This window comes from Equus quagga, chromosome 14, assembly GCF_021613505.1.
Source record: "Equus quagga isolate Etosha38 chromosome 14, UCLA_HA_Equagga_1.0, whole genome shotgun sequence".
Lineage (NCBI taxonomy): Eukaryota > Metazoa > Chordata > Mammalia > Perissodactyla > Equidae > Equus > Equus quagga.
The window spans coordinates 77253980-77274784 of NC_060280.1; the positions used below are offsets into that span (position 1 = coordinate 77253980).

The window sequence follows — 20805 nt, forward strand, 5'->3', positions numbered from 1 at the left end:
AAACAAGAATGTGCGACAGAGACTGTATTTAGCCCACAAAGCCTAAAATATTTACTATCTGGCCTTTAGAGAAAAAGTTTGCCAATCCCCATTGTAGTTCAACCCCTTCATTTTTCTGAGGAAGAAATCAAGGTCTAGACACAGCAAGCCACTTACCCACAGTCACCCAGGGAGTTAGCAGTAGAGCCAGGACAGGCCCTGGTGTTCTGAGTCCCAGTCCTGTGCTCCCGCCATGACACAGTGTGGACCCCAAGAACATCAGAACCATCAATGTGGCTGCTGGGGTGGGTCATGGGTGTCCCACCCACAGCGTTCCGTCCTGACTCGGACCCTAGCTCTGGAAGCCATGACAGTCCTCCGTGATTGGCTCCCATGGTGGATTACAGTAACTTTTCTTTCTCTCAACGAGTCATGTGTCCCTCTTCCCCCGCCCCATCTCTTCTTCTCCCCGCTCCCTTCTCATTCCATCTCCTACTCTTGTAGATCTCAGAAGCGTGTCTTGGTTCTAACCTGCTTTTGCTTTGCCTTTCAGGTTCACTGTTGGCCTATAACACAACCTCCCACACAGACCAGTCCTCAAGACTGAGTGTCAAAGAAGGTGAGTCTGTTCTCTCACGCACTTGGAATTCTCTTCAGTACCAGGCATGGCACTGTTCCATGCTGTTAAGATTGGTGTAGGGAACCTGAGGTCTATGCACTGACTCTTGCTCCACTCAGCTTTTTCTGGCATATGAGATGAGAAGCCAAAGCTTAACCTCCTTGTGCCACTGTTTGCAAAAATACAACAAGGTTTTAAAATATCTTGTAATGATATAAAGATATGACTTGAGGTTGTTACTCCATGAAAGGAAATGTGTTGAAATTAGAATGAAATGAATACTGCTCACTTTCAAAGCTGAAACTTGGGATTTTCTCTGTTGAAGATAATGAAATGAAGATTTCAAAGATTCTTCCAATACCTCATTTTAAGGGTTTTGTTTCTACAAAAAATTTTAGCAATGCCAATTCATTTTTAAAGTGGTGATTTGGGGATTTTGTCTGGGAGGTTTGGTTTGGTTGAGAGAGAGAAAAAAAACAGTCTCCGCAAATGATTTTTGCCAGTGAGGAGTTTAGCAAACATTACAATAGCATTTTCAGCCTCTTTATTTATGAAACAACACTGTGAGGGTTTGTTACTCCAGATGCTATGTTAGAGTCTGGGCATTTAAACAAGGGAGTAATTCATGGTACCTGGTTTAGGGGAAGAAAATGTGAACAAATAGTTATTAGGAAACACAGTAAGTGAGAAAAATCTGCCCAAGTCAAAAGCACAATCCATCAAGGAGGGGACTTTTGTTTGGGGGCTTGAAGAATGAATAAGAGTGCGTCAGGCATTTTCTCTTCCTTGGTTCTCTCTGCTTCTCAACTTTTTCTGTAACGCACCCCTGCCATAACATAGAAAGAAGGCAGAAGTGTTCACTGCTGGCTGCATGCAACGTAGCACAGCATAATATTTCTGAGAAATACAAGGCTCCTCTAAGGGAAGAGCCATAGAGACCATTTGGTTCAAAATCCTCATGAGTTATGAAGGAAACAGAGCCCCAAAGAGCCTGGGTGCCTTGGCCAAGGTCACACCTTGAATCACCTAGAACTTTGTGTTTTCTGTTAGCAATTTATAACCAGAAAACGTAGTGGAGGAAATATACAACCTGATGAATCTGCTTTCCAACTTTTGTGTTTCTCCTTTGCTTCCTTCTCCTCTGCCCCACCCTGGCCGGGCCTATTTATGCTACCATTTGCCTTTCCAAATCAGATTTATTGGATTTTGCCATGAAAACTGAAGTTCTATTGACTCATTCTATTGTCCAGCCACATTTGACTTGATGACCTACGTACTTAACATCCTGTTGCAAATGTTTATAAGAAAGAAAATGTATTATAGTGACAAACACATTAGATTGGAGGTCAGGGCTCTTTCGGCTTACTTTGGGGAAATCAATTCATCCCCTGAACCTCAGTTTTCTGCCAAATGAAGGGGCTGAACTAAATCAGTGTAAGTCAAAGCCGGACTCTCGAGCTCTTGACTTCTAAGGAGCTGACCTGGGAGCCACAGGGTGAGGGCTCTGCTTTCATTCAGAACCACTGTGTTTTGATCTGTTTCACTTTTTGAACTTCATTTCATTGCAGATAGAGATCCAGTTCTTGGAAGGAAGGAAAAGAAAGAGAGAAGGACTAGAAGGAGAGAGGGAAGAAGGGAAGGAAGGAGACAGGAAGAAAGGAGGGGAGAGAGGGAGGGACAGAAGAAGGAAGGAGAGAAGGAAAGAAGGAAGACAGGCAATCCTTGAATGTTCCTCCAGTTCTACAGGCTAAGCCCTGCTGACAATATCAGAATTAACCAATGATGCTCTGGGGCAGAGCCAATGAGAGAATTTCTGATACCGGGCTTAAAATATAGATTTCAGTTTAGAAGCTAATTCATCTGAGTTGAACTGCATTGATAACCAACTCGTTGCTCCTTCCGGGGCTAGCTTTCAGCCTTTCCTCCACCAGCAGTACTGCATCTCCTTCCCCTGGTCCTTTTGTGTGAGGCGAGCGCATTCGTAATGCTGCTGGGCTCATTCAGGCTATTGCAAGGGCAGCTCGCTCTGGCTGTGTAGCAACCCCTCTTCTGAGATGAATTAACTTTAGTATCCAGGCAAGCACATGCTGCCAGGACTTCATTCAGGTGGTGCTGGGCATTTATCTCCCAACATCGGCCCTGGCCTCTAGAGATGATTAAGTCTGTGCTTTGCAGGTGCACCTTTTGTCCCAGGCAAGCTTTCCACTTGAGCTGTCTTGCTGCTCTGTCGCCTCCCGCCTTGTGAGGTGGTCTGAATCTGTCTGAACGGCCCATCATCCACAAAACAAAGTACATTAGCAAGACAAAGCTCACCAAGCTTCCCTCCCTCCTTTCAGCCTCCCCCCACCTCTCTCCTGCTTTTCTCTGATAGCTATTTTTATTTCTTAAAATGTTCAATGGAAAAATAAAAAGAAGACATCATGCAACCTTGGCTCCATCTTGTTTGAATAAGACACACACAGCCACAAACAAACCCAGAGTTCATCAAGAGCACCAGAGCTGTGTGTGTGTGTCTGTGCTTCACAAAGGGCAGGTGCTGGCAGGAAGCACAAAGGAAAGAAGGTGAGGAGACATGGCTGTTAATGCTTCTTCAAGGCACTTGCCAAATTGGAATGCCTTTTTTAACTTTAAAATGGCACGATCACCCTTCCAGCATGTCTCTTGAAAATGATGGCACTCTCTAAGGGTTATTTGTACCCAGGAAGTGAGGCTAGATTTTAAAAAGTAATTTATAAGTCTTTAAGCCCCTTTGACTTAAATAACATATGGTCATGGATTGGACCCAGCTAGAACCGTTGTGCTGTCTCTACCTTTAGGTATCAAGGCTAATGCACTTAAAAAAACAAATTAGGATGGAAGGTATTATTACCTATTTGCAGTAGCAGCCACAACTGTCGTGTGTCGGATTCTGTGATACCTCAGACACGTTCACCTGCTTTGCCTCTGCTTTTGAGCCAGGCAGCCTTCCTGTGAGGAAGATATGATTATGTCCATTTTGCAGAGAGAGAAAGTGAGGTTCAGCAATATCAAGTGGCTCTCTGAAGGGCACACAGCTATTCAACAGCAGAGCAAGGACTCAAACCCAGGTTGTAGGATTCCAAATCCGTTCCTTTAGATGGTCTCGCTGACAAACACAGCCTTTCGCTTCTAGCTGACTTGGCATGAAAACAATAACCTGGCTGAAATGTAGTTGGGCAGAGATTTGAATTTTTTTCCGTTATTTTTCTCTGTCCTGCAATTTTCTGACTATTATCTCCATTTCCGCCCCTGCACTACTCTCTTTTCCAAAGATGAATTCATATACAAGCCCTGCTGGGCACTGCCCCCAGCCCTAACTGCCGAGAATCACCTGGAGAGCTTTGTAAAGACACTGATGCCCTAGGACAAAAATTGTATCACTCCACTCATACGAGGTACCTTGAGGAGGCTGATTCACGAGACAGAAGGTAGCACAGTGGTTCCAGGGGCTGCGACAAGGGCGGAATGGGGAGCAGTTTGGAAGGATGAAAAAGTTCTGAAAGTGACAGTTTCGCAATGTAAATGTACTCAATGCCACTGAAATATACACTGAAAAATGGTCGAAATAGTAAATTCTGTTATTTCTGTTTACCACAATAAAAAACACACAAAAATTTAAATAGAAAGTATTTTAAAATACGGGGCTCAGGCCCCAAACTTGACCAATTAATTCAGAATCTCTAGGAGTAACACATGGGCATTGGAAATTTATTTTATTTATTTTTTTAAAGATTGGCACCTGAGCCAACATCTGTTGCCAGTCTTTTTTCCTTCTTCTTCTTCTTCTCCCCAAAGCCCCCCAGTACATAGCTATATATTCTAGTTGTGGGTCCTTCTGGTTGTGCTATGTGGGACCCCCCCCCCTCAGCATGACCTGATGAGTGGTGCCATGTCAGCGTCCAGGATCCAAACCAGCAAAACCCTGGGCCCCTGAAGTGCAGCTCGTGAGCTTAACCACTTGGCCACGGGTCGGCCCCTGGAAATTTTTTGAAGCTCTCCAGGTTACTCATAACCTGCAGCCAAGACTGGGAAGCCCTGTTTTACAGTGCAGGCGCAAACCGGAAAGAGGAAAATGAGCCCCATCTCAAAGCCACCCCAGGCTTTCTTGGAGATGCACTGGATGGTTGATCTTGACCTTTCCAGATCCCAAATCAACTTAGAAAAGGAAGAGTAAGACCTGTTGGTATACTGTAAGGAAGATGTAGGTTGAGTGAAGGGACCACGTGATAATGATTAGGTTTTTTTCATCCTTGTCATTGATGATGTTGTAATTATTAATGATTTTAACAACTTTACATCAGTATATCACTTCACATCTCAGAAACTCCTTTCTTATATGTGCTTATTATATGTATCTGACAAGTAGATACGGTATTGGTAACTTGATTTTATAGGGAGGACACTGGGCTTCTGGAAGTTAAGTGGCCTTTCCAAGCGCATACGAGCCCTGGAGCAGGACCACTGACTCTCCAAACCCCGTTCTCTCTGCCCTCCATGCTGAGGTGCCAGGGCGTGTGCACCAGCGCAGGTCAGGGCTCCACCTTGTTTGGGGATAAACCCTGCCCTGGGGCCCTCCCAGTGTACTCAGCTGGAAGATCAGCATGCAAGAATCAGCAGATCTCTCTTCCAGAGCTGCTTTGCATGCCTAAACCCTCATTTCCTTAGCTCCTCATGTTGGGTCTGCTTAAATACCTCTGACTCTCCAAAGCCAGAGGACATTGAGCCTTGTTTATTAACTCCTGGATCTCATAAACCCACCGTGGCCCGTGGAGCACTGAGCTTCTAGCCCCAGCCTGGGAAGACTTTCAGGACCCGCTGCTGAATGCAAAACCGCTTCTCCACTGCCGGGAGATTGCTTGCCCACAGAATAGCCATCTCCAGCAGTTGCCTTGGCTGATGGATAAAACGTCTGTCTGCTTACACATTGAGTATGGCAAAGAGAGCAGGGGAAAGTCCCTTTCCACGTCCTTTTAGTGAAATGCCCAACTGGCGCAGAAGATCTTGCTAACGAGAGCCCTGCTTCTCTCAAGATTTCCAGATGGTGGGGGCCTGTGCACAGGGCGACAACTCCTTTTCTGCAGCCCTTTATTGTTGCCAAGCATTTGCACATCCATTATCTCATTTGCACCTCACCCCATCACCGTGAGAGGCAGGACTGGTATTGTTATTAACCCCATTCTGTATGTAATGAAAACAAGGCACAGAGAGAGTTCAGGGTTCATTGGAAGTCACCCAGGTTTGGGGGCAGAGGAAGACTCAAATCTAGGTCGCTGGTGCTCTTTCCTCCCTCCAGGCTGCTTCTCACATCCTTATCTCAACATATTTAAGCATCTGACATCCTAAACGTTCTTTAGTTAATACTCTCCATTACCCGAGGTGGGTCTTGATGTCCTATTTCAGCAGTATAGCATAGAGATTGAAACTCAGGCTCTGGGCACAAACAGACTATCTGACCTTGGAAAAGTCACTTACTTTTTTCTGCCTCAGTCTCCCCATGTATAAAATGAGGATAATTTCAGTGCCCCTTCAGGGATGATATACTATTCACAGGGTCTACACAGCAATAAGTGCTTGATACAAGATAGTTCCACGAATTATAGCAGTAATTACTATTATTATTGAAAAACAATGAGAATATTTTTGAAGGTCTATTATATGCTAACACTATGCCAAGGGTTGTGAGGGAATCCGTACCATATCATATGGCATGATAATACCCTAGATGAGACCGCCAAGTTGCTTAAAACCTTATTAGGGAAATACACATATGGAACTATTAAGGAATAATGTGAAACTGCACATAATCAAATAGAAAAATGCATGCTACATACAAGAAGTTCTCTGAAAGTAATGAAGAGATGAAAAATTATTAAAAGCTAAAGTTGAATATCCACTCCAAACCCTTCATGGGACAGAAGAGATGTGAAGCCAGAGAAGGTGTGGGTCCAGCCAAGATCACACAGGGAGTAAACAGCAAGGGACAGAACTTGAAGTCACTCAGTACCTTAGTCAAGATTGGATGTAAACTCTGTGATCCATGCCCTCCTCCACCCCATTCATTCATGTCTTCATTTATTAAGAACCTACTGTGTACAGGACACCAGGCTGAACCCTGAAAATAGGGTGCCCAACTAGCACCTACCCTCAAGGGGCTGACAGTCAAAGAGAGATACAGATGGGTCAGTAAATAATTAAATGGGGAATCTATCACCAATTCTTGCCATTTCCCCCTGCATTTACGTCCTCTGTGGGGTGTCCTTTATGATTTAATTTTAGAGGTCATAGTCAAAGATGGAAGGCCTCTAGAACATACAGCATGGTAGCACTGGAAGTAGATAGTGAAACAAAGGGAAGATGATAGACACCAATGACACCAATCACTGTGCCTAGGTCTGTCCTATATGTGTAGGGGCTGTGGTGAGGGGCCACAAGTGTTCAGGCTGGGTTTTGGGGAAGGGACGCAGGTGAGTTCCTGGGGTGTGTATGAGTGTGCCCTGTGTACGCACCAAGGCTTCAGTATGTGGCATGAGCCTGAGGAAGGGAGCCTTGGGTGGGACTTTCAGAGGCTTAGTCAAAACTGAAAGACTGAGTACAGTTGGACATCTTGCTGTGAGACAGAGGAGCCAAGAGCCGGGGATTTGCTTCAAATTAGTCGGGGCTGGGGAGGGGATGTGGGCGGGAGCAGAGCTGAAATAAGATTGACCGTGAGTTCGTGCTTGTTAAAGCAGGATGAAGGGCCCTCCGGGGTTCAGTGGACTGTTCTCTCTGCTTTTCTGCGTCTTTGAAATTTTCCATAATTTAAAAGATGCCTCAAGAAGTTTTCTTTTGATGAGAGAAAACATAGATGAGGGCAGAATACTTATTGCTAAATCCTGTGCGCTGTGTGTATGGTGCAGTGACGGCGGCTGATGTGTTTTGGGGTCTGGCATGTGGGGGAGGGTGGGCTGTGGGCAGCCTCCTGAGTGTGGTGTGTGTGGGAGCGGAGGGTGAGCACAGTGTGCAGCGTGGGCACGGGCTGTGTGCATGTCGCCCTGGAGAGGGTAACATATGGGGGATTGGTCTGGAACATGTGTGCCTGTAGGAAAAGGCCTGTAATACTGTGAGGTAATCTCCTGTTATTTTTAGGGAGTAAATAACATCTCTTATGTAGCAGGTTATGTGGCTCCACAGGCTCTGTCTATGTTAACTAACGTGCACTTAAAATTTGAGGGTATTGAGGCCTCACAGGAGGGCCTGTTAAGAACTTTGTCATTATATGTTTTTCCTTTATGATGAAATACCCCTAATCCATTTTTAGCAAAAGCAGGATGATTGCTGAATGCGTGTGTGTGTGAGTGTGTGCTGTTTCTGTGGTCCAAAGGCAAGATTTATGATTATAGAATAGACAGTAGCTTGCTCTCTCCGTTTTATTTTTTTAAATTGTTTTCCTTTGAAATTCCAGAGTTAATGTTTTGTCTACTTTCGATCTGACCCTCTTTGGAGAGCTGCATGTCTTTTTGTGTATGTGTGTGTGTGTTTTTCACCAGAGAGAGATTGAGAGAGAGAGAGAAGAGAGAGAAAAATAGAGAGGGAGCTGGAAACAAAGACTCGTTGTCTCTAAGCTGTAGCAGGCAGGAAACCCCAATCCCGAGGGAATTTCGCCAGCCAGCCCTGTCCCGGAGTCAGACTCCAGCTCTCTGAATTCAGTTTGACAGCTTGTCTGGGACACTTTCTAAGTAACCATTATCCTTCCTTCCTCTAAGTGAAAGAACTGTGACTTTTTCCCTGGGTGTGGGTGTGCGCTGTTATCGCACATATGTGGGTTGCACAGTGCCTAGGACCGGCTTTCTCTAAATCATTGGAAACACTTAGCCTGCTTCCTAAGACAAGTGTAAATTTGTTCCGGGAAAACAAGGCAAACGACTTTCCGTATCATACTATTGCCTTACTAGAGGCAGGTGTGGAGGAATTTTGGGGGTGCATTTCTTTTTTTCTTTAGTTCCAGTTACGGCATGCATTCCCTTATTTGTAGGAGCTCATGTGTCTTGAGAATAATTGGAATTGTGTCTGTTTTTTTCCTTTGAGGATTTTATGGGAAATATATACAAAGCTATCTTCCGATGATCGTTCTCCTCAGTTTCTGTGTTTGATTGATTAATTGATTATGGTAAAGAAATACACCATCGTGCATCTCACTGTGGGAGAGAACACAGGGGCACACGCCTGTGAGCCACGAGCCCCTGGGGTTGTGCCGAGCAGACGGCACATCTGGGGTGAGCCCCTAGACTTCTCAGCGGGCACTTCTCTGTCCTGTCTCCTCCGGTCACTCAGACCAGTTGACTTTGCCACCACAGCATGAGGGCTTGTGAGGCAAAAGTCAACCTTTCCGGCGTGTGCATATTTGAAGTCCGTCCAGGTTCAGCTCTGCGGGTCTCCAGAAGCACAAGTCCCAGAACAGTCTAGATCATTTCAGGGTTCAGAAGCTTTGCCCAAGAAGACAGTTTTGCTGATTGAGTTTCTCACCAAAAAATTTGTCCTTCAAATGTGAACCGATTCCTGTCTAGTCTATTTTCAGACAGAATTTTGAATGTTTCCCATTCTCCCTTGACCTGGCATACCCTTCCTCTCATCTCACCACCACCACCCACCCAGTCCCAGTCTCACCCCCCGGCCCCAATTCATCTCCTAGGAGGCTGCACTCACCCTTCAAGGCCCAGGTCAGATGACACCTCCTCAGTCTGTCTCGCCCACCCGTTCCCCACAGCGCTTTGCCTGTACACACTGTCTGTCTGTTGAACGCAGCATTCAACAGAAGCTCTCCTAGCAGTCTTTTATCTTGCAAGACATGAAGCTTCTTGGAGGTGAGGACTGTGTTTTAGTCAAGGCCATTGGATGGATGGATGAAAGTTATAGGCAAAATGCCTTAAACTACTCCCCGGGAGTTCACTGTAGAACTAACCCTTCGTGATGTTTCTAAATACAAGAGTGATATTTGGCTTCATCCCCGGCAGACATTGTATGGCACTTGCCTCTCCTCTCTACCTTGTCTTCACTGTCCCCTTCATTTGACCCCAAGGTGATTCCTCTGAAGCTGTCCCATCCTTGAATAGAGGGAAGAGCTTACAAAGAGCAGATTTCAATCACAAGATGATTCCAACTTCACCCTTTTGGCCCATTTTCTATCAGCTTAAACTCTCTTTGGAGGCTGTTCATGTCTGGGTCCCTTCCTGTGTGTGCCAATGCGAAAAGAGGCCGAGGACGGACCAAGCCAAGCAAAAGTAATATTGCAGGGGAGATTTCGTTTCTGCTCACTGAGACCTTCCTTTCCTTGGCTTGCTTATCGCCCTGCCCCAGAATGATAACAGCTGGCATTTACTGAGGGCTAACTGTGTGCCCAGAACTTCTCAGTTCGCGTCACATTTACACTTCCTAATAACCATATTTAGTTGATACTGCTATTATTCCCATTTCACATATGAGAAAATGGGCTCAGAGAGGTTAAGCCCAAATCACAAAGCTAGTCCAAAGCAGAGCAGAGTCTGTTACCGCAGCCCCCCGCCCACCCAGGCAGTGAGAAGGCCCCACGATCACCTCTTCCTCTTCCATCCACCACCTCGTGGAAAGACCCGTTTCTTCCAGGAAGCTGATGTCATCTAGTTGTGAAGATGATATGATTAGATTAATTGATTCCTCTGCTGCTCCAAAAAATCAGGAATCTGACTCTCAGTTCTTGCATTTCAAGAAGCCTGTTAGATGGTTTCACAGATGTTCTTTTCATTGTTGTGCTTTATAATTTGCATAACATTGCATCTCCTTTTGTATTTAATATTATACTTAAAAGAATAAAAGAAAAAAAGAAGAGATTTAGAAAAGGAAATGAGATCGAGAACACTCTTTCTATCAATAAGGAATGCAATAAGCTTAAGTCAAAAAACAAGGGCGGGTGGATATTAGTCCAATAAATCTAGTTGTGAAATCTCTCTCAAATTACAACAGGTAAGCAGTCCCTTGCCTCAATAAAATTTCTTCATTGATCCATAGTTCATAGGAGGAGAAACAAAGATATCAGAATTGCCTGGGACCGTTTTAAAGACACAGGCCAGGATGCTCCAGCCACCCCACCCCACACACCCTTGTCAATTCCTATGTGCCCTTGGTAGGCAAAGTAGCCAGGGAGGAAGCTGGAACTGAGCATCTATGTTCTTAGAATAAGTGCCTTCCATAGCTTCTGAAATCTTCTCCCCCACACCACCCCACCATTGAGAGCCAGGGTTTTATTTGAATACCTAACAGGAGAAATAAGCCTTCAGTGCCCTGCATCAGCATCCTTTCTGCTACCACAGTATTGGCCTTTTTTCATCCCTGTGCCAGAAGACACCCCAACCCCTGGTCCTGTTCCTGGATGCTTAAAAGTTCCCACGTTGGCCTTTCTGCCCTCCTCGGGCATGTCTTTTGTCTTTATTTATTTATTTTTTTTTCACTCTTATAAACATCCTTTATTTATCCCTACACAGCATTTATTACAGTTTAATGTAACTGTATTTTTACTACACTGTCAATCTTCTTGAGGGCAGGAATCAGATCTTTTTCTTCTTTGTATCTCCTATGCCTGGCATACAGTCCTTAAAAATATTTATTAAATAAATTAATAAATTTGTTAATATGATTCAGACCAGAGGATGCCTCCAGACAATTCTTCTTTTTCTCTTTTCTCTCTATTACCATTCTATGGTTTTTTTTTTTTTATTAATGTTATGATAGATTACAACCTTGTGAGATTTCAGTTGTCCATTTTTGTTAGTCATGTTGTGGGTACACCACTTCCCCCTCTGTGCCCTCCCCCCACCCCCCCCTTTTCCCTGGTAACCACCGATCAGATCTCCTTATCAATATACTAACTTCCACCTATGAGTGGAGTCATATAGAGTTCGTCTTTCTCTGACTGGCTTATTTCGCTTAACATAATACCCTCGAGGTCCATCCACGTTGTTGTGAATGGGCCAATTTTGTCTTTTTTTATGGCTGAGTAGTATTCCATTGTGTATATATACCACATCTTCTTTATCCAATCATCAGTTTCTGGGCATGTAGGCTGGTTCCACGTCTTGGCTATTGTAAATAATGCTGCGATGAACATAGGGGTGCAACGGACTCTTGAGATTTCTGATATCAGGTTCTTAGGATAGATACCCAGTAATGGGATGGCTGGGTCATAGGGTATTTCTATTTTTAACTTTTTGAGAAATCTCCATACTGTTTTCCATAGTGGCTGTACCAGTTTGCATTCCCACCAACAGTGTATGAGGGTTCCTTTTTCTCCACATCCTCTCCAACATTTGTCACTCTTGGTTTTGGATGTTTTTGCCAATCTAACGGGTGTAAGGTGATATCTTAGTGTAGTTTTGATTTGCATTTCCCTGATGATTAGCGATGATGAACATCTTTTCATGTGTCTATTGGCCATATTCATATCTTCTTTTGAGAAATGTCTGTTCATGTCCTCTGCCCATTTTTTGATCGGGTTGTTTGTTTTTTTGTTGTTAAGCAGTGTGAGTTCTTTGTATATTATGGAGATTAACCCTTTGTCCGATAAGTGGCTTGTAAATATTTTTTCCCAGTTAGTGAGCTGTTTTTTTGTTTCAATCCTATTTTCCCTTGCCTTGAAGAAGCTCTTTAGTCTGATGAAGTCCCATTTGTTTATTCTTTCTATTGTTTCCCTCAACTGAGGAGTTATAGTGTCTGAAAAGATTCTTTTGAAACTGATGTCAAAGAGTGTACTGCCTATATTCTCTTCCAGAAGACTTATTGTTTCAGGCCTAATCTTTAGGTCTTTGATCCATTTTGAGTTTATTTTGGTGTGTGGTGAAAAAGAATGGTCAATTTTCAATCTTTTGCATGTGGCTGTCCAGTTTTCCCAGCACCATTTGTTGAAGAGACTTTCTTTTCTCCCTTGTAGGCCCTCTGCTCCTTTGTCGAAGATTAGCTGTCCGTAGATTTTGTCTTTATTTTTATCAAAGCTGCTTTTAGATGCTCCCTGGAGAACTCAAGAACCTGATAGGTACCAACTTGCTCTGCGGTATTAATGATGGTGACAATGAATGCATGAACCCTGCTGCATTTTAATAAGGGAAAACGGCTTTAAGTAAACCTCAGAGGTGGAAGGGGAAACGGCGCAAGGCTGTGGGAAAGGTAGTTGGGGCCAACTTGACCCCTGGAGCACCCTTCCAGACTCAGCCAGACAACTATTCCTCCCACCACTGCCAGGGAGGGGCCTCCCATGACCAAGCATGCTCAGTGGGGTGGAGCTCCAACACAGTTACACCAATTTCTCAGTGGAATTTCTTATTTACTAAGCAGGCCATGCAGGTTTCGAATTTCCAATTCATCTCCAGACTCTTGACTATTACTATTTTAGGCCTCCCATGTCTACTAAGTTTCACTTTGACTTAGACGTTTCATCCCATTTCAGATAGCAAAGTGAAGACTCAAAGTGAAATTGGCCTCGGTTGATGTAACTCCATTGCCATTACCATGTGGTCTTGGTTTGTAATAGAAACTAGAAGTGACCCCTGTTGGCTGTTTTGAGGAGTGTGGTCCCAAAGTACTTTGGAAAGAAAAAGCCAGCTCCACAAGAGATCCAGATGGCCCACTGGTGGACATCTCCATGCAGAATATTCCAAATGTGTTTGTTTTGCAAAACAAACTGATTTAGAAATTCTACAAGGGGGTTGTTTGGGGGGCAGCAGTTGCTGGAAAATATTTAAAAGAAGCTTGTTCAGTCTCATGTTCATAAGCCAAATTTTTTTCTATGTATCTATCTATCGGTCTATCTCTCTATCTGGAGAAAGAGAGAGAAACTTCTCTCCTGCCAGACAGAAGTGTAGGGTTAGGGGCATTTCCAGAGAAAAGTTAAGGCATAGATAGCAGATAGCACTGTTGGTTATTTTAATATAAAAACCTTTCCCAAGTTCTTTTTGTGGATGTAACAATTTACTCTCTTCAGAGAAGTCCCTATCTAAGATAATAAAGAACATATTTCTCATGAAACATCCTTTTCAGAGAAGATAAAGTCTTTGAGGAAGAAGTCCTATGGCTAGAAACACTAACCAGGACCTGGGTGGGGTTTTCCTCTCTAGTCTCAGGGATAAGTAAGCTCCCACATGTGAGGATCAATAAAAAGTTTACCATGCCTCCCTCTCTGCGGAAGTTCAAATTCTTGTGTGAGGCATATTCTAAAGAGAAAGTGGTAAATTAAGTAGGGTTATTACTTTATCAAAATCCAACACACCCTTCAAAGCCCAATTCAAGTCTAGCCTCTTTAAGATATTTTTTCCTTACTCCCAAAGACTGCGATCTCTTCTCAGAGCCCTACCACACTCACAAACTATCTGCGGACCTAATTACAGATTACCTTGTCTTCTTGAATTGTGAGTTTTGTCCTGTATCCTTTTTTTTTCCAGCCCTGTAGATGTTCAGTAAATACCATTGACAGTTGATGGATTCACTGGGGAAGGAAAATCTAGTGTTTGTCGATTTAATTAAATATTTACTCAATCCTTCTTCTCCACTAAAGAAAGAACCAGAAGAAATTAGCTTTGGTTGACACAAGAAAGATTAACTTCTTATCGCTAATGAATTAACCTCTGGAAAAGAATAGCAGCTGTAATTCTATAGGACACTTTGGAGTATATAAAGCATTTTCACCTGTGAGATCTCATTTATTCTCAACAAAACCCTGCGAGAATTAAATCGGCCATTTGCTTTTCCATACTTTTAAATTTTAAAATAATCATTTTTTCGGGGCTGGCCCCGTGGCCGAGTGGTTAAGTTCGCGCGCTCTGCTGCAGGTGGCCCAGTGTTTCGTTAGTTCGAATCCTGGGCGCGGACATGGCACTGCTCATCAGACCACGCTGAGGCAGCGTCCCACATGCCACAACTAGAAGAACCCACAACGAAGAATACACAACTATGTACCGGGGGCTTTGGGGAGAAAAAGGAAAAAATAAAATCTTTAAAAAAAAAAAATCATTTTTTCCCCAAATATCTACCTTTTACAGATAGGTTAACTGGGATTCAGAGAGATTAAATCACTTGGCTGAGTTTGCGCTGCTCATAACTGGCAGAGGTGGGAGGCAAACTAAGGAGTTCTGGGACCCCAACCCGGAGTTCTTCCATTGCAATGAGCTATTTCCCTGTTTGGAATGGATTAAAGAGAAATTATGGAATTCCTGCCCATGAAAATCTTTAAGAGCCCTTACCAACACCACAAACAACCTTATGCTTGATAAGATTTAGGTACCACTCTTCCAAAGAGAGGAAAATCGTTCTTGGTATAATTTTGAAAAATCTTTGAGCTTAAAATGTCTTTGGACTGCCTGTAAAATAATTATCAGTCCTGCCCAATATCCTAGAGGAGTTTAGAGAAAGGCAGTTTTTGTGCTGTGAGTCATACTTTCAATTTCTATTAAAATTCTCATATGGCCACATATGCTTTCTCTCAGGCTTTGGGCCTCCAGGCCTGTGCTAATTTGCATGTCTGGTTTAGATAATGTCTGAGGTCCCTTCCAGTCTGAAAAGAAGCCTCTGATTCTGTTATATAAGTGAGACCACATTCCATCTACCGAGAATTGATGGTTCTTTTCCTTTAACTACTGTGCTTTTGATGTGTGGATACAGGACTCAGGGGTGGAAGCATTTCATGCTCACCTACCTGTCCACAAAGATGGAGTGTTCCTTCAGGAGGAACTCACCTGTCCACTTCTCCCACATGGACCCTAGAGAATTGCCCTTTCCTGCAAACCACTTCAGCTGCAGGTCAAAAGGCAAATCATAGAAGTGTTGGGATTTTACGTTTCTTGATTTGAATGACAATCCTAAATCAGTGTGAGTCTAAGACCACAGATTTGGCAATTACCCTGATTATAAATATGCAAAAATTGGTGAGCTCTTTAATAGACTAGACTCTTTTACTATCCCTGACCCAAACATCAAAAAGATCCTGACAAATTTTTTAGCTACAAAACTAAAAGCTATGTTGCTGTCTCCCAGCATAATGTAATTCTTACTGGATAAAGGACTAATAACAAGGAACTGACTTTCTAGAAGGTCTTTGAGAGCAACGCAGGGCAATCCAGTCACTTTCCATGAGCAAACCGTGGAGCTATGGAGAGCTCTCTGTGCATATCATTAGACGGTCGAGTCTTTGCTCAAATTGGACAGTATCGGTGAGGCTCTCTCCATCCCGGTACTGCCTGCTCCCCTTCCCCTGTTCTCTTTTTTCCTTCAGCACTAGCACCTTCTAATACACAAGGTCGTTTACTATTTGCTTTGAGTGTAAGCTCCACAGAGCAGAGATGTTTGTCTTGCCATCCTTTTATTCTCAGCACATAGTGCAGTGTCTGGCACAATAGCAGACATTCAATAAAATTTTGTTGAATGAATGAATGTGTGGTAGGACACGAAATATCAATTAAGTCCAATAAGCTAGCGCTGGGTGAGCAGAAGAGCCTTGGGGCGTGAGAAGGAAACAAAGGTGATTAAGACATAGTCCCTTTCTTTCAAAAAGTTATCACCAAGCAAGAAAGGTATGTTCACAAGGAGTTACACTAGAAAGCTGAATATGCGACCCGCACCGGTGAACCTTGACCTGCAGAACTCTGGGGAAAGAAATGCAAAAGTGGACTTGTCGGGCAGACGCGGATTGTATTTAGCTATTGCCAAACAGCCAGAGCAGCGTCACTGTGAAAACGCGGTGAAGAGGTCGTGTCCCCGCGCTCGGCAGAGCCAGAGCAGGGGGCTGAACGCAGACCACCTCTCCTTGCTCCTCAAGCCTGGTTACCTAAGTGAACTGCTATGTTTCCTTTTTCCTACCTGGAATCCTCTTAAACCTGAGGCAGATTTGACCAGAGAAGTATGCAATTTAGTTGCATCCACACGGCCCGATGTGGAGGGGGGGTTTTGGCAAACACCCAACTAATCTAGTCAGTATGAATTGCTTTTCCACATAAGACTGGCCCAAAAATCCCACTTTGAGGCTTTATCAAAATAAAGAGGTCATTTAGACTTCTGTGTCATTTAAACACAGAGCCCGTGGGAGAAAGAGACTGAAGGCAGGGTCCGGGGCCAGCGGGGAGCCTCGCGTGACTGGCGGGGCTGTGCCTGGCGAATGTGCCGTTTGCCTCTCCAAACTTTTCGTATTTAAAAACTCATCCATTTCTTCAAGCATTTTGCTCGCGTGTCTTTTTTCCTTTTGCACATATAATATCTTAAACAGTGCCTCCATTATACTCCACACAGCGGGGCCAGTTCTGACGCTGAGGGGCTGTTTGGATTCCAGGACCAGATCCTTCAGCAGAGGAAATCTGATCCAGGATGTTTTTTTTTCTGTGCGTTCCAAGTTTGAGGAAAGCCTTCCCTGGATGTTACCCTCCTCCTGAGGTCTCGATGGAAGCCAAGATCTTCTGTTGCTCTTTGGAACTTAAGATGCCACTGAGGCGAAGGCTGGGCTGCCCCTATAGAACGGGTTGAAATGAGGTGAGGACCCAGCTCTCAGCTTCATGGCCAGCTGGGCAGGGAATCAGGGGAGCAGACAGTCGAGGGAGCAAGAAGGATGCTGGGTAAAACCTAAGCCTAATCTACCAGCAGGCAGCCCAGAGCCAACACTCCTCACTGTCTTCTAAGCCAGTGTTTCTCAAAGGGGTCCAGTGTAACTCTTTTCTTCTTTTAAAAGAGAGTCACACTTTATTCCCATTTAGGAATCACTGACCCGGGAGCACAGGAATGGAACTGTCCTTCCTCCTTTGTGGCTTCTCTTCCTTGACGAGATTTTTAACTTCGATTCACAAAGATAAACATTTTAGAGGTATAAGCAAGATTGTGTAGACTACCTGCATATTGTGTATATTTTTCAACTGCCCCTTATCGAATGCTTATCTAATGCTCAGAGCAGCCCTATAAAACATTTATTAATCCTTTTTAGAGAAGCAGAACCTGAGGTTCAAAAAGGTAGACCAAGATCTCTCAGCAGGGTAAATGGCAGAGCTGGGATCTGAACCCAGGGCTCACTGATCCTAAATGCTGTGTCGTGACCACTGCTGTGGGCCCAGGCCTCCCAGAGGGAAAGGACCCCTCCACAAGGGCATCCTGCACCCTGCGTTAACTCTCACAGCTTAGGCGCTCATTGCCTTTGTGCTGTCTTTGAAGTGGGAGGCCAGGCCAGTAGGTCAGACATCTAGTGTGGTCGCCAACAGGAGTTATAGTGGAGACAGCAGCAGGCAAGAAGTTGGTCCTGAGTTGTGGGTTGGGAAGGTTCAAGAAGCAGAGCAGGCTTTTATGGGTAGGGTGCGGCATCAGAGGCAGCATGAAGGAGAGCCCAGAGGAAAGCAGCCTGAGCTGGGTTGGTGGCCAGTAGGACCTGCTCCTCCTCAAAGACTGAGGCTGTTAGAACCCAGGATCTCAGAGGGAGAAGGGGCTTTAGAGGATCATTTAGCCCAATCCTCCACCAACAAAAAGGATGTTGCTCCCGTATGCAGTTCTTCTCTGTGAGCGTCTGGGTGAGGGACTTCCTCCTAGTGGACTTGGTTCTTTCTTGGGAAGTTCAGGGCTTTGTGTCTCAGGGTCCGCCCTTTCTTAGAGCGTTCTCCTTTGGCATCCTCCATTTTCCAAGAAAGGCCATCTGGATCTGACTGAGCGAGGCCTTGCTCTGAGCACAAGCTGCTTTGCCCATTCTCCAGTAGAAAGGTCTGCCTTCAGAAGCCGGGCTTTCCGAGGATAAACAGGGTGAGGCACTGCCAACCTTTTCAGCAGCAACCAGAAATTTGACGAGAAGTTTCAGGGAAAATTTATCTTTTTCCATCAAGTAATTGAGAGCATGGCTTTATGTCGTAAGGGATGAAGAGAGAGGCTCTTGTGTGCTGGTGTCACGGCATCTTGGGCCTCTGGGTGAGGTCATGACAAAGTGGAGAGCTGCCTGCTGCCTGGGACATTAGGCCTTCAGACAGCAAGCTGTAGGCATCAGAGCAGAAAGAAATGTCTTTCCTGAGACATTTGGCCAGATTTCTAGGACCCGTTTAAAAGCTTCACACAGAAACTGAGCTAACACTGCGATGTCTATGAGAAGGTCATGTCCAGAAAAAGCTTTCCTCTTCCAACAGGCACTTTTCAGAAAAAAATCTCCACGCTCATATTTCTCTACCCCAGGAGGTTCTCCTGGAATCTAAGAGGCCATTTAGTGTCAAATTCAGCCACACTGAGCATCATATAATGGAGATACTGTTCAGGCCATTATATACATGAGGCTGAGTTATCCACAATGCTGGGCAGTGCCCAGATTCTCTAGAACAAGGCCCTGGTCTCTCTTCGCTTTGGCAAAAGTTGATCTCAGGACTGCCTGAAACTGTAAATTCTAGGCAAAGCCCTTTCATTGACTCCTCTGAAGAGGGATCACCCTTTGATTGGTCATCCTGGTACTTTATAAAGCCAGGAGGTGTTAGCCTTCACTGAAGTAAAAAGTGTGTTTGGCAGAATTGGGGTGTGATTTTCTGCTGATAAAGCCATCTGCCACCACACAGAGCTCACCACACAGATCAGATGCTCAGCTGGTCTGCTGGTCCCTAACCGTCACATCTGTAAACACTATATCCTGGCTGCTTCCTTAAGCTTGTCTTTTCAGAAGTCAGTTCTCAGAGGGCAGACAGCAGGCACCACATTCGGGGTGGGGGGCACTCAGTGCACGCTCAGGCTGCTTTGTGGACCAGGCACACCCCACTGGAGAACTCTGCAAACTGACTGACAGCGGGGGTCAGGAGCCCTGACACAGCCAGGCGTCAGGCCCAGAGAGGGATGGTGTTTGTGCAGAAATGTGAGTCGCTGGGTTAACTCCCCAGTCCAGGCTTTTCCATTTTGGTTATAGACATATTTCTGTTTGTGTGTCTGGAGCTAGAGCTGACCACACTGCTAAGTTTTTACTTGCATGACTTTTAGTAGGAAAAAAGCAAACCCTCATTTCAACAATGACATTGTTAAAAACCTATAAAATAAAATGCAGGCCACTTAAATGAGTGGCATCCCATCCTTGACTTCCCTGTGGCGACAAGCTTTTAGCCTCTGCCTTGTAAGAGGGGGACTGTTGTCCGTTAGGCTCAGAGGGCACACAAGGCTAGCACAGTCTTTACTCCTCATCGCTCAGACTGGAATTGTCCAGAGACTTTATTTAGTGGAGAGACTTAATTTAGGGGCCTTGAATTCTCTTCAGCTAGTGAAATAGTAAACAATAAGAGGAAGTGTGTATATTTAGCAAGAAGGAGAAAATATTGGCCCAGTTTATTTATTCATTCAACAAATGTTTCTTGTGTGGTTGCTCTGTGCTGGGCCCTGTTCTAGATGCTTGGTTACACCAGAGAACAGAAGAAAGATCCCTACTCTTATGTACCCGACATTCACGTGGGAGATGCGGGCAGTCAACAGCAAACATGAATTAATTATTGATTAAATTAGGTGATAAGAGGGAAAACAAGAAGCAGAGCTGAGTAAGGGGGATGGAGGGGAGGGGAAAGCTAACCTGTGTTTAACTGGCGAACATGTTTCTGGGTCTCACATTTTTTAGATATATAGTAATGATGGAAATAATAATATTAATTGCTCACTTCTACCAAGGCTGACTCTGTGCTAGGCCCCAGGCCAAGTGTTCACTTGGATATCTCGTTTAATCTGCAAGGCTGCCCTGGTTCTTCAAACCTCTAAGGCAGGACGCCGGGCCTTAGTTCTTGGCCTTGGCTTTCTCCATTTTTATGCTTTATCTTTGCAGTAGAACTTACTCCAGAAACACTAGTTTTCATTTAAAGCTTACTTTCAGTAGATGTCCCCACAAACCCCAGTGCCCACGGAGTGCGTTTGTTAAAATCCTCAGTAAATGGACCTGGGATGTCTTTTGTGGGATCAGGTGCCAGTGGCAGGATTTTTCATGCAAATATATGGGAATGAAAAAGCAAATGGGAGGGAGACTCGTGGTCTTTGTTGCTCTGACCCCACCTGCTGCTCTGGGAGTCTTGGCTAAGGATGCCAGCCTACAACGTGACCCATTGCTGTTTGTTGCTCTGTTAACGTCACAGTGAGGACACAGTTCAGGCTGATTGCTGGTGGCCTCTCTATTTCTGTCACTTCCTTTTTTACCTACTAGAGGACTTTAGGGTTGGTTGGGACCTCGAAAGTCC

The 20805-nt window shown here is 44.6% G+C and overlaps 1 protein-coding gene across 5 annotated transcripts in view; it reads left to right on the forward strand.

Moving 5' to 3' along the window:
- FLI1 (Fli-1 proto-oncogene, ETS transcription factor) overlaps positions 1-20805 on the forward strand; it is a 122394-nt gene that overhangs the window by 91155 nt on the left and 10434 nt on the right. For all 5 annotated transcript variants that reach the window (XM_046686007.1, XM_046686010.1, XM_046686008.1 and 2 more), the window contains one exon: positions 533-598. In XM_046686007.1, the coding sequence (XP_046541963.1) occupies positions 533-598 (66 nt within the window). The remainder of the gene's footprint in view (positions 1-532; positions 599-20805) is intronic.